The following is a 14,167-nucleotide window of genomic DNA, read 5'->3' on the forward strand; positions in this document are numbered from 1 at the left end:
TTATAGTATTCCTTTTTGTTTCTAACACTTCGATCCGTTACTTTTTAATAAATTCAAAGAAATATTCAATGAAAGTCAAGCCATTTGGGTGGATTACTATTCAAGAACTGATATCTTAATAACTATGATTCATATTTCTAAGACTTCGATTTGTGTAGTTCATTATAATAACGTAATATTTAATAAAAATTTAAAAATAATTGTTAAGTGAATGTGTCGACCAATCAAGAACTGATATCTAAATAACTATAATTCATGAAGATCCTTTTATTTCCAAGGCTTTGATTCTCTGGCTGGATTCCTTTCTGTGTAGAAGTTTTTTAATTCCTGTACTTCAACAATATAATCCATTTAAACAATCGTGTGTCCACTTTTTGCTGGCGTTTGTGACAATAATCGGTGTACTTATCCATGTTCTTGCGTTTTTACAAAACAATAGAAAATGGTTATTTTTAGTTATTATATTTTATATTTAATTTATTAGTAGTAATGTTATTTTTGTTGAGTAGCAAAATGAACTCCAACTTTTTATAATATGCCTTTGTTATACACATTTTACCTATATATTTTTAATGATTGTTAAATCAAATAATTTTGAGAGTAATTTAAAGGAGTAAAGGTGTTATAATCAACAATATTACGTTTTCGTTACTGAAGAAGCTACAGCGTATAAAAAACTAGACTTAAAACGTGGTTATATTGATGGTTAAAAACAAAAACAACAAAAATATATATCTGATCCAAAACAGATTTAGCTATATACATAAATACTCACTAAATACAATATCGAAATATTATTTGATAAGTACAGCGTTTTGGTTGGTTAAAAAATTGAATTTGAAGAATAATGGTAAAGAGTTAATATGAGAGAAACTGGTCTGATAATAGAGTGTTTCAACCTTTTATGGCCATATAAATAAATCTAAACAAATGTATATCATTTACATGAAAGGCGAAGGTATCGAAAATATCGAAAATATCGAAGGTATCAGATCAGATGAAGCTTAAAAATGGTATTTGCTTGTGTATAGACCAAACTATAAAAAATTTATACTTTTGAAATCAATAGTCAATCACAAATGCACATTAAACGAGTATTAAATATCCTATTTTAGAAATGGAGGCGGCAACAAGGACAACTACAATAAAGGTAAAATAAAAGCAAGACAATTTGCAAATGCGTAAAGTATAAAATATATCAATTCATTTACTACTTACAATAATCCATTTCGCGGTATTACAAGTTTAGAAATATTTTTATTCATGCATTTAAAAAAAAACACCTTTTGATATATAATCAAAATTTCTTCATTATTAAAATCACAGAGTGACCCATAAATAATCTAGGCCAACGATTCAAGGCATTATATTTTTAACGTTGCTCTTCCTTAGCTTATTAAAATTGTAAAAAAAAAATTATGTATCTTATCTAACAGTTATATTTTCTTACTTAATCGATTTGTTGTATCAAGTCTTCATCCTTTCTGGTAACTACTTTTTAAATGTGTTTTGTTATTTCACAAACTAATATTACTTTTTTATTTTGATACTTATAAAACTGTATTCCACCTGCTTTAATATTTCATACAAATACTTTTTTTTGCTCATCCATTCTGTCTTCTTTCTAATATGTTTTTAATAATATATTAAGGGATTATTTTATTTAATTATTTTTTACGAAGTCTATTCGAAAGTTTGTATTAAATTGCACTAATATAAGATCCTCACATCATATCATTAAAATTTTGAAAATTGAATTTCAATACCAAAGAACAAAATGCGTTCGCATTTCGTTACATGTCCAATCTAACAGACTGTGTGCTACTAACGACAGATCCTTCCTACCCGTTTAGAATTTCAATTTTTATTGGTGTTTGCGTTTATGATGACTGAATTATGCGTTTATGATGACGTTTATGATCATGACTGAAGAGAGACTATGTAATCGTAAATCGTTTACAAGATGATTTCTGAATACAGTATAAAATGAGAAAATCCGAAGAGCAATCAAATATAGTAATTCCAAATATAAGGGTTATTGATATCACTACTCAAAATAAGGCTACTATGAAACGTTTCGCCTCTGACAAACACAATTAACTGGAAATTTTTAATTATATTTCGAATATTCAAATTTGTTGGTATCAGAGAACTGCAATGAGAGTACTCAATACAGTACTCCAATACTGTATTTCATTTATACGCATTTTGACTCTTTTTCGTATATTAGACAACCTGATTCATGCATACAGCTAACAGCACTTTAAATGATTTATACTCTTCTCATATGATACTCATAGACAGCGATACTCGACACAAAACGGATGCAAGTAATTTATGAATCATTCATGAGTATCGCAATTGACAAAATACTTGCATTTATAATGTTAACAACAGAAACTCACACTAAAAGCATAACACCAACAAACAACAACAAAAAAAAAACACAAACAACTTTTTTATTTAGTAAACAAACAACAACACTCACACAAAATTTCAACGAATGCCAAAACTGGTCGAATCGTCGGCAGCTATCATTTTCGATGAGTATATTCACTGATTCATACCACTCGAGTCGAGTATATGCTGTGAGACATGAGTCTTTTGCCATTTATGCTATCCTACTTAGAAAAGTACGCATCCATAAGCACCGGCACTTGGCGAAAGTGAATGCGTATAAGTGACGTACTTGGTCTTCATGAGTGTACTCTGAGTAAAAATTATGCCACGTTGCAGTTCTTTGCTAGGTACATTATGTGAACTATAAATGCGCAAGACGTGACCCAAATAGATTGATTCATTGTTTTTGTAATAAAATTAACAGTTTTTATAAGCTGTATATAAGCTGCGTACAAAAGTACTGTACACAAATGTGAATTTAACTGGAAATCGAAAAAAAAAATATATATATACATAGTACTTACTGATTTGTTATATTATATACTGTATGTTATAAAACCGTATTTAGAAATGGTTTCGGTTTCAGTTACGGGCATTGAAACTGAATATATTAATAAAAAATATAGTATGATCTCATCTTAATTCAATATATAACTCATTGTTATGGTTTGATCCTCCGTAGCTGCAATACATATGTTATTATATTAGTATGTAAATGATTGGATCAATGTTAATCGTTTGCTATGTGTATATAATCGAAAGACAAGTGCAAGGACAACGTGTTGTTAGTTCATTACTATCATATATCCATAAGTAAACTTTCCAATAGTGCATGAAACTGCAAAATCTCATATTTATTTATACTTAAATATTATAATTTACACTCAAAAGATCAAGAGTTTGTAAGCAAGCAAGGATGTACTGGACAACCTTACTGACAATAAGACTACAACATAACCTTCTTCAACTACCATTTTCTTTTGCTTCCACATTTATTTTTTCTCATTCTGTGTGGATATGATTCCTCCAGAGCTAAATGAAGAAATAATTGAACTTAAATTTTAAAATTAATCTGCTTTTGCATCTGCTTTCTTTAATAATAATATAACTCATAATATTTTTAAAATATACATATTTAACAAATTTCTCATTTGCACTTGCAGTGTTTAAAGGTGAAATCGTTTTCACTCTTCAATGCGATGTCCACATAATTATTTATATCCAACTAGTCTACCACTGAAATCATATCATTGAAATCTTAATACTTTTTAAATGATTTAAAAGAATGAGTTGTATGTAATTATAATATGGGACCCTATGTGTTATAGATACATTCCTTTTTATATTATTACTTGTTATATTAAAAATAACTTTATTTAAGCCACTATAAGATCAACAGTTTTTAAGAACATTGGTTAATATATTTTATTTGTCTTTATTCACAAAAAATGTGTACGTATTGCCGTTTAATTGAGGCTCTTATCGTGTTATACGAATACGATCATAATTTGTTCGTTGTCTTATAGAAATTCGTCTACTGTACTCTTCTATATCAAATTAAATAATTTCAATTTATATTTTATGGTATTTGAAACATACATTTATATATATATATAAATAAGTATATACAGAAACGTACGTTACGTATCCCTCTTCATCTGTATTGTATAAAAATAAGTAAACATTCTTGATTTTCTTGTATAAAAATAGAGTATTTAATATTAATTAATTTCGTATCATTTTGGGTCGCTCTGTTCTTCTTATTTGTGTAATAAAAATGAAATAAATTAGCAATGAATTAGTCTAATATAATTTATATTATAAGTTTAAGAGTTTCATTTATTGGTTGAGTTTTTAAAAACAAGCGTACAGCAGTTACTTAGTCAAACTTTACATATGTATACGTATTACACCCAACAATAATATTGAAAGACCTGTACTCATACTCATACGGTGTATCAGAACCGTAACATGTATTAAACAAATAAAATTAATAACTTTAATTTATATATTTATGGTATAAATTTCGATGGGTTGACAGTAATATTTAATTGAATGAAAGTATATATGGGTAAAAAATACCAAGAATCTCTATTGGTACATATAATTTAAGATTTCTGCTTTATATCATGGTTTGAAAATGTTACGTTCTTAGAATTAAAATTGAAAATTGACAAAAATGTCTGTAATAGCAATCACTTACGTACTACGTACATTATAATCTTGAAGGGTTTATTAAGAGGAACTCTTACTTATATATATATAACAAAATCTGCTGCAAAACCACCAGCACACATAGGAAAAAAACTCAAAATATTATATTTATATATTATCTTCAATCTGGTTAAAAATTTGATGATTTCAATCTTTTTATGTTATCCTAAGTTATAAAAGTAGAAGGATATTTTAATATTAAGTAGTTTAATTTGTCAAAGATATTTTGTAGTGTTTTGAATGCTCAAAATTCTTCAAACTATTTCTAATATAACTAATAAGGTTATGTGTTTTCTAGGCGGATACAGTAATAGTGGCGGAGGAGGCGGTGGTGGAAATGATATGATCACTCAAGAAGATACCATATTTGTGTCGGGAATGGATCCATCCACTACCGAAATGGATATTGAAACACACTTTGGTGCGATTGGTGTAATAAAGGTTCGTTTTGTAATGATCTTATTGTTATGTTAATAAATAATAGTTTGCATTAGAATTTAATATAAGGTTCTGAGTAGTATGATAGAAACGCGTTTCTTCATTTAAAATTAAATGTGTATCTTTTAACACAACGAATTGCAATGAATACTTTCCACTTGCTTTGCTTCTATCCAGCATATGCACGGCGCCGTCTTAACATTTTAGGGGCTTTCTTTTTTGAAGATCTTGGCGCACTTAAAGACCTCCCTTTCAATAGCATCATAAGCTTTGCCAAAGATTTTAGATGGTTTTGGCCCTTAGGTTTTTATTAATACGGTAGCACAATGGGTCTATAGGCCTAAGTGGATGCCCCTGTGATCGCCAGTATAGCCTAACCTAACCTACAATGAATTCGTCAGTTCTTGATTTTCTTACTGCGTTTTAAAAAATGTTGGTCCTCGAGGACCTTAAAATATATATAAGTTGCAGAGGTAAATCAAAATATTATGATTGAAATTACATTCTAGCAAGCCATAAAATAAATCATATAAATAAATTAAAAATCAGGGTCAACTCTGATGAGTTCAATGTGGATGTGATAGCGGCTCATAATATAATTCGACTAATATATCTGCCAACACTCTGTTCAGCATTACACCATCTGAATAATGAATATAAGTGTCGCTTCTTACTTTTTTTAAACTAATCAATAGAAATTAAACATGGTCTCATCTGAAATTATTAATCGACGCGTAGTTGTAAATGCAGTTGTTTTGATCGACTATGTGTAAACGGGACGCCTAACTGAATCACAACTCACAACTTTTTCTTATGCCAAAACTCTTGCAAAATGTTATTAACGTATCCTTTTGGATTATCAGGGATCTGACATAATTAAATCATGGATATTAACTGCCATATCCGCAGTTGTTGTTGTCGTAACCCGCCGGGACCTGCTTGTGGAGTCCTTTTGGAAAGTGTTGAACGAGGTGACGAGTGGCTCCGGGACGTAGACCCGACCGTTCTCGCTCCATATCCGCAGTTGTACCTCGCAGTTATCCTGGTTGCTCAACAATTTTAGTATTCACATCTTTATAATAAAAATTTTCAAATTACTTTCAAATCGTTCGTTCCATTCCAAATCTTCATATTGCTTGTCGGAATATCTGTTCGCTTCAGTGTTTTTTTCTCATTGTTTTAACACGCGAAATTTTTTTTTTTTAATCTATTTTTGCAAATTTACCAAAACACAGAAACTTCCATGTAAAACGAATAATTTAAACAATGTAGGCAATTAATTTTAAAATGAATTTAATGCAGTTAACTTCGACTTATCCACAGCCATTTTATATACATTTTAATTAAAGTTTTAATTAATGTTCCTTCATATTTCGTTTTATATTTACAGAAAGATAAACGCACTATGAAACCGAAAATATGGCTTTATAAACATAAAGATACTGGGCTTTCAAAAGGAGAGGCTACCGTTACTTATGACGATATTAACGCTGCGCAGTCTGCCATCGCCTGGTTTGATGGCCGCGATTTTAATGGAAGTATTATAAAAGTTTCACTAGCACAAAGGCAAAATAATTGGAATAAAGGTGGTCGCGGCGGTGGTGGCGGCGGCGGCGGAGGAGGTGGTTTTGGTGGTCGAGGTCGTGGCGGTGGCGGCGGCGGAGGCGGTGGTGGTGATCGTGGAGGTGGTAGATTTGATCGCGGAGGCGGTGGTAGTCAAGGTGACTATGATTCAAACCGTGGTGGAGACAGAGGTGGACGCGGCCGTATGGGCGGCGGTGGTGGTGGTGGTGGAGGCCATGGAGGCGGCGGCGGTGGTGGTGCTCCACAACGTGAAGGCGATTGGAAATGTAGTAGCTGTACTAATACCAATTTTGCATGGCGCAGTGAATGTAATAGATGCAAAAATCCTAAGGACTCCTCTGGCGGCGGTGGTGGTGGTAGTGGCGGCGGCGGCGGCGGCTATGGTGGTAATTCTGGCGGCGGTGGTTTCGGTGGTGGATATGGTGGAGGTAACAATGATCGCGGCAACAGTGGCGGCGGTGGTGGTTACCAAAATAGAGGAAATAGTGGTGGCGGTGGCGGCGGCGGATATGGCGGTGGTGGAGGTTACGGCGGAGGAAATGATCGTCGAGGAGGAAGCGGTGGAGGTGGCGGCGGTGGTGGTCGCCGTGGTGGCGGCCCAATGCGCAACGACGGCGGTGGCGGCGGTAATCGTAATCGACCGTATTAACCCTATTAACCCTAATAAACTATTCAAAATGTCTGTTTTAATTTAAGATATTGCAGTTTCGTATAAGTTCGACAATTTATTTATAACAATTATATGACACATGTTTACTATAATCAACTGAAGTACATTAAAATACGATATTTTAAATAAATTCCACATTTATTTTAATTTTAAAGATCTCATCTTTTAATTTCTCTTTAAATATACCAAATTTGCGCTGTAATTCCGATATGAATACCGGCACAGAAGAGAATAGTGGTCATTATTAAAATACCCAGAAAGAATGGAAACAAAAAATATATTTTGATATTAGAAAATATATTTTTAATAGTATGTTACAATATTTTATAAAACTATTAATATTAGTTTGAATAATCTAGAGAATTCAATTTGAGTCTTTAATCTACTCCAAAAAAATACCTTCGAGCGTATTTTTAATACTCAACATAAGTTGGTTATATTCTGATTCTTAAATGAAAAACTATCGAGCTAGTAGATGCTAAGAACTTGCATTAACAGGAAGTAGCGCTTAGAAATACCAGCTGTGGAATTTTTTACAATAGTGCATTTAGGAACGATTATACTATCATAACTTATGTCTCAAAAATGCTTTCACTATGAATTAAGTCATAAAGTAGACTTAGGCATTAGTTTACTCAAGAAATTGATTAAAGCGTTACTTAAGTCGGTCATAAATCTATAAGTTCATAAATATTTTATTTCGCTTCTGAATGCAAAATAAAATATATATTTTCATTGAAAACTTAGATGTTTTAAAGTTAATAGAATGTCTCTGTGACTCAGATAATGACTTTTGATTTCGAATTATATTTCGCCGAATTAAGCCAATGCAGAATCATCCGATAAACTAGCCATTTATAAAACATAGTGTATAATTACTAATATAAGTATAATTTACCCTCCCGACTGAAACTCAGCATCATCCAAAACTGTTTGGAGTAATAAATGAGTCCCTATAGCGGTACCCGATTGGAGATATAAATGTAGTGATCTGGGGGTCACAAGTGAAATGAGTCCCTATTGCGGCCTATCTATTCAGTCACAACCGAATAGAATTAGCCTCCTTTAATGGGGGCAGAATAAATGTATCCATTTCATTTGACGTGAAGCTGCATTTTCCAACCTAGTTCTATGATACAATGAACAACAAAGGTTTTAGAGAGGCCTCGCTTCATCTCAAAAGGAAATTATGTCCAAATGTATAGCTTCCTTGCAATCCCAAAGAAATGTATAGATATATTAGAACACCATGGTGTTAAGTTTTAATGGCAGCTATTCACGTTAAAAAACTGTGGACCCTGTTAGTATACTTACAATTTCAGGTTTGTTTTTCAGGGACAATACTCTATTACCTGATATAATGCAACTGGTTGTGTTTGCAGCAAATAGTAAAAAATTTGTTTAGGTTATCAAATAGTATGCCCTTTAATTTAAAAATGGATTTAAAAAAAGTTTTATTTGCTTCATTAATTTCCAGGTTATAATTGAGAGTGATTTTTTTCTATTAATGTTCAGTCTTTGTGTTATAATAATAAGTGCTTCTCAGATGTTGTTACGAAGTGATTTGGGTCAACCTATGACTCAACCATTTTTAGAAATTTTAGAATATGCTATCGCTTCTATCTATCCGGAAAAATTGGAAATGAATTTGTTTTTGTAGATAGTTGATATGAATATACAAATTGTGTTATAACATTTTTGTCACAAGTCAATAACATACATCTGCTAAGAATCATTTTAAAAAATAATTGTTTATTCCTATCACAATAATTTTTACTTTTGCTTTGGTGTACCAGGCTGAAACTTTATTAAAAATAAAACGAAGACGAAAATAAATTGATTGATTGGGCAAAATTCTTAAAGGGGTTACCCAATTTCCAACGGTATGGTTGAAGAAATCATTTTCTATCGGTTTTGATAAATAATTGGACCGGTTTTTTGCTTACAAGCTTTCCAAATGGCTGAACTTTACACGATCTCCATCCCTTGTCAGTATTCTCTATAAGAGGTGAATTGTAACACAAGGTTCTCAACAGGCCTCCACTTTAAATCTCCTGAAATAAAAGACGTCTTTCATGTGAACTGACAGAAACAGAAACTGACCTCATCCAATAAATCCAGATATAACTATAGAGTTACTTGCCATGCTTAAATATATTTCCCAATATATGTGCTTAACTGTTATTCTACTTCTCATGACGTCATTCATTTTTTTTTTTTTTGCCCAAATACACACAAAAACTTTTTTCCTATCGATTTATGGTTACATCCTATTGGTGGAATTTTTTTTTCGCAAAGATTTTGACGTTTAAATCCAGGTTGGGTTCTTATCCACTATTCCCACCACATTTCCCACTCCCTAAACATATCCGTACCTTTGAAATTGCAGCTTGTTTACGTCTTGTCATCAGTGTCATGTGATTGTTTTTTAGATTCGAATAAGATTAAACAAATATGCCTGAGTAAAGCTAAACAGACTTAGGCTGATAAAAACGCACCAATCAAATGGTTAATTAATGCCTAACCTGCTCAGCACTACTGTTTCATGACTTTATGTGCTGAGCACTGCAGCCCTTTTGAGTTTGTCTCTGGTTGCGTATGAAAAACGCTAATCGGTGATATCACAACGTGCCATTATTTGAGTTCAACTGGCCCACAACAACAAAATTCTCTATTCAATAGAATACACAATTTAAAGGCAAATACTTTACAAGTAGAAACAATTGCTTTATTAAATGTTTCAGTTTTGAGTAAAAATAATACATTAAAGTAATATAATAAACTTAAATGATCAATAATAAAAACAAACCATTGTCTTGTAAAAGTCCCTCTTAAAAAATATTTTATTACATTATTGCAGCAGATCCAAACACCAATTGATATAGAGTCGAGAAAACCTAAATTTGAATTTTTGCAGGGATATTTTTTGCATAATTAATTTTTTTAATTTTTGACTAGCGTTGTGTTGTGTTGTGTTGTTATAAGCTGGGAAAATATTTATTTTAAAAAAGAATTTTACAAATTTAACGGCTTTCCCTCTTTTACCACAATTTCTGTCGCGTATATGTTGTATTTACCTAATATAATTCATTTATAAATCGCGTTGTGTATTTTAGTAAACTGCATTTTATGATTTGATTTTATTAATATGTTTGCGTTCATAAGCAATGAGCAAGAAAATATTAAACACATCACAAAACTTTGCTATGCAAATAGTAACCAAGCAATGCATAAGAGTGCTAGGTAGAGAAATAATTTAGACAGCTGCTGTTCCTCCTCGTACTGTGTTGTACCACGGTTTGAGGCTATGAATAGACGAAATTACATTTAAATTAAATTTTATTTATTTTGAAATAAATTAAGTTTATTTAACTAACCTCCAGGTCGTGGTTCTCCAATATTGAAAGATGACGCAAAGAACCCGAATGGGAAAGCGCCGATACCAAAAGACATGTGAAAACCATCTCCAAAACCAAAGCCAGGAAATCCATGTTGTGGATCCGGTTCAGTACGCTGTCCTGCTGGCCTTGGTGGTACCTTGTTTCTATAATTATAATAAAATAAATTTTTAATTAATATATTCGTAATCTATGCTTTAGTGCATTCAAATATACCTTGGATCCTCCTGTTTGGTGCTATTACGTCCATATAAAGGTATAACTTTGTCTCTGCCAATGGCGGCTTTGCAAACTGGACACAATTTACGGTTAGGACGAGTTTCAAGCCACTGATGCAAACATGGCCAACAGAATAAATGTCCACATAAACTAACAACGGCATCCTTTGCTGTGTCCAAACAAATATTACATTCATAAACCGAGTCATCATGTTTGTTTTCATCTTTTTCCGCTTCTGTGTTGGGGTTACTTTCTTTGTTTTCCGTTTTTGTTGTGTTACCATTTAAATTATCACCCTGTAACGTGTGTCCTACTAAATAAAACCAAAATAATATTATATAGCATGTGCCTCACAAATGCACTAAAATAATAATTTTATAAAAAATTAAATTTCAATGTTTTTACAAGAAAGTTTTATTTTGCAAAAGATAATTTATGTGATACTTTGGTTGTTAGTCAGTGTAAGCATAAGCAAAACATTGTTTAATAATAATTCTTGTCCATGACTATAATATGGACATTTATTTTTGACCAATAGGGCGTTCAAACATATTACTTGATTGGTCAGTTTTACGATTAAAAATCGCATAAATAAGGTTTTGGAATATTTGTGAATAACAAAATCTTTTTTTTTATTGATTAAATTCTTAACTGACCATAAAGCTGTTTCGCACATTTCTAATACTCATCAACAATTGAGTTTCTGGAAATATTTTTTATTTTTAAATATTCGTAAGAAAAATTTATTTTTAAACTATAACTACTAAGGATATAAATAGTCAATTATTCTGAAATAACATATGTATTTTGGATCACACTCAAACATAAACTTCTCAATTTTAAATATTCAAAGCCCCGACATTTTCGGATTCCTATTAACTGATAAAACGCTGCCTGTTAATAAAACATAAACATAACAAATATAAACTCTTAGAATAGACAAAACAAAAAAACCAATCAAGATAAATATACTGTGATCATTGCATTGAACTATTTCAAAATTATAATAAAAATATTCTTATTACATGCACATAGTTGTTCCTATTGAAATACAAATAGGAAAGATATATATTTTTAACAACCCTGTACTCACCTAACGCATCCCCAGAAAAGGAGTAAGCAGTCGAAGATGATGTTGAACTTTTAGGTATATCCTGATCACATGATGTTTCTCCGGCAACCGAAGCTACGGGTTCTTCTGATGGCATTGCCGCAACCGATGTGCCTGATAAAGGTGCCTCGGTTGACATATTGTAAATAATTATGTTTCTGGTTAGGTCTAAAACGAAAAAATTATAATTTTATTTTAATAACGAATTTTTGGTTGTAGTTCAGTACCGCAACAATTATTGCCAAGACACATTAAGTTCCAATATTAATTTTACAAACGAGAGTATTTATCAGCATTCAGAATTTAATTAATAAATTTCCATGCATAATTATTGAAACATGAAAGTTGCAATTAATTTAATTGAATTCAATTTGCTTTTAATACAAAAAATACGTTTTGGATAAATACGCTACGCAAAAGCAAAAGTTGAAAATTAATTCATAAAGAAACCAAAGGTTACAAACTCAAACAAATTTGAATAAAAAAGTATAGCAAATCTTTGCATAATGGATAGAAGGCATTATATTTCTAAGTCTGTGCAAAGATTTGTAGTTAGTATTTACAGTAAAAACTCAACGGGTTTTATATACATATATAGAGAAGAGTTTCGAGCATTTAAATGTACAAGAAAGCTTCTGCTCAAGTTCGATCTTTATGTTCTGCTCAAATATTTCTTATTACACGTTTCTGTTATGCCATAGTACATCCGCACGAATAACATGCTGAGACCTCACAATAGACCCGATCAAAAAATACATATACTCGAAAATTGACATGCTGCCCTACATAACACTATTCTAATCTCAGAGCAGTCACTAGCCGTACGGAGTGATATGCAGATCTTAGATCACTTATCGAATAATCAGTGAAGCTTGTGAGGAATACATAAATTAGTTAAAGAGAAGGGAGGAACTCTGTAGAAACCCCTCAGCTAAGAAAGAGTAATAGTGCTCAGTTGCACAAACTCGGAAAAACCTCAACATATAAGACGTTTTGCTTTGAAAAAATATAATAATATGAAATATAAAGCATATTGGCTTAGTGAGCATCATTAAAATATTCGATCGAATTGGTACAGCACTTTAAATACATCTTAAGCATAAATGATACGATTCAATTATGTTTATACTGTCACAAATTCCGTGTATAAGTTTATTATTAGATATAATTAATATATATTATTACTTAAAACAGCTGTATGGTCAGCCAAAAATTCAATTAATTAAAATAATATAAAATGAATTTTTGTTGTTGGAGTTCATTACTTTTCGAAAAACCTCTTTATGAAATATATATTATTGTAATCTGGAGGTAATCTCAGGGTTCTGTTGTAATAACATTTTGAGAATCAGTTCACCTTCTTACATTGAGCCAAAGAGTGATATAATAAATGTTCTATAGTTTGCTCCGTGTCCTAACCTGACAGCTTTAATAGGTGTTCCTACTACATTCAACTGTCGTATGATAAGTGAACATAAGCAGATTGGCACTTATCCTCATTAAACTATTAATAATAGTAACTTAATAACTTAGGACGTGTGCGAGTTAGGCTAAGTTGATACTAAACTAAATGGGAGATTTTTTGGGATTTTTTGCACTGCACACATTTAGCCATTTATCAACACGTATCGACACATCACTACATTATCGGCACAACTTAGAATTTCCATCATTTAGAACGCAACTTAGCCCAACTCGCACACGACCTTAGTAACACTATTAAGCTCTGATGAAATCATTATGATTTTTTTATAATTTCAAGTAACAAAATTTCTTACAATTTACAAGCGAAAATATGGTGGATATCAACAATTATAAGTATACATAAATACAAAATATTACAATATAGTTAATAACTTAAAGACCAACCTATACAAACTTGACAGAAAATATGTCATAAATAACAATTCTTAAACAATTTCCTTTCCTGGCTTTCTACTATAAGAACGCTGATGCAATTTTCTTTTCTTTAAACTATTTTCAGCTACTGATTTTTGATGATTTTCTGCTTTGGAAAATTATGGGTTTATCGATATTTAAGGATGTATGGAATAGAAACAAGCAGGGTACCAGCTCCCAATGGAGCAAAACACTGAGACCATGGTTGATCTTTTGTGCTGATTTAAGGATGTA

The 14,167-nt window shown here is 31.5% G+C and overlaps 2 protein-coding genes across 3 annotated transcripts; one reads left to right on the forward strand and one right to left on the reverse strand.

Moving 5' to 3' along the window:
- Positions 1 to 1,101: 1,101 nt before the first annotated feature.
- On the forward strand, positions 1,102 to 7,460 carry LOC119682339 (RNA-binding protein cabeza-like; the record flags this gene model as incomplete). The annotated part of the gene is made up of 3 exons (XM_038095757.1): positions 1,102 to 1,150; positions 4,913 to 5,055; positions 6,443 to 7,460. Coding segments are annotated over 3 exons (1,035 nt in total), but the record flags the coding sequence as incomplete, so codon positions are not given.
- A 2,556-nt stretch (positions 7,461 to 10,016) lies between these two features.
- LOC119672382 (E3 ubiquitin-protein ligase RNF185-like) lies at positions 10,017 to 12,225 on the reverse strand. 2 transcript variants are annotated; one of them, XM_038083415.1, is made up of 4 exons: positions 12,017 to 12,225; positions 10,921 to 11,233; positions 10,684 to 10,850; positions 10,017 to 10,611 (listed from the first exon to the last, which is right to left on the reverse strand). In XM_038083415.1, exons 1-4 carry the CDS (start codon positions 12,171 to 12,173, stop codon positions 10,511 to 10,513), a joined length of 738 nt encoding a protein of 245 aa, XP_037939343.1. In that variant the 5' UTR covers positions 12,174 to 12,225; the 3' UTR covers positions 10,017 to 10,510. The 2 variants fall into 2 exon arrangements, with proteins under 2 accessions (XP_037939343.1, XP_037939342.1); XM_038083414.1 differs by having other exon boundaries at positions 10,921 to 11,236.
- Positions 12,226 to 14,167: the final 1,942 nt, after the last annotated feature.

This window comes from Teleopsis dalmanni, chromosome 1, assembly GCF_002237135.1.
Source record: "Teleopsis dalmanni isolate 2A chromosome 1, ASM223713v2, whole genome shotgun sequence".
In the NCBI taxonomy this organism is placed as follows: Eukaryota; Metazoa; Arthropoda; class Insecta; order Diptera; family Diopsidae; genus Teleopsis; species Teleopsis dalmanni.

What these genes read in the sequence shown, in the direction of transcription:
- LOC119672382 (XM_038083414.1), bottom strand. Translation starts at nt 12,173, where the DNA reads ATGTCAACCGAGGCACCTTTATCAGGCACATCGGTTGCGGCAATGCCA. An exon ending in ACCAAACAGGAGGATCCAAG is followed by an intron (nt 10,851 to 10,920) that starts GTATATTTGAAT and finishes TTATAATTATAG; the next exon opens with AAACAAGGTACCACCAAGGC. An exon ending in TGGAGAACCACGACCTGGAG is followed by an intron (nt 10,612 to 10,683) that starts GTTAGTTAAATA and finishes GTCTATTCATAG; the next exon opens with CCTCAAACCGTGGTACAACA.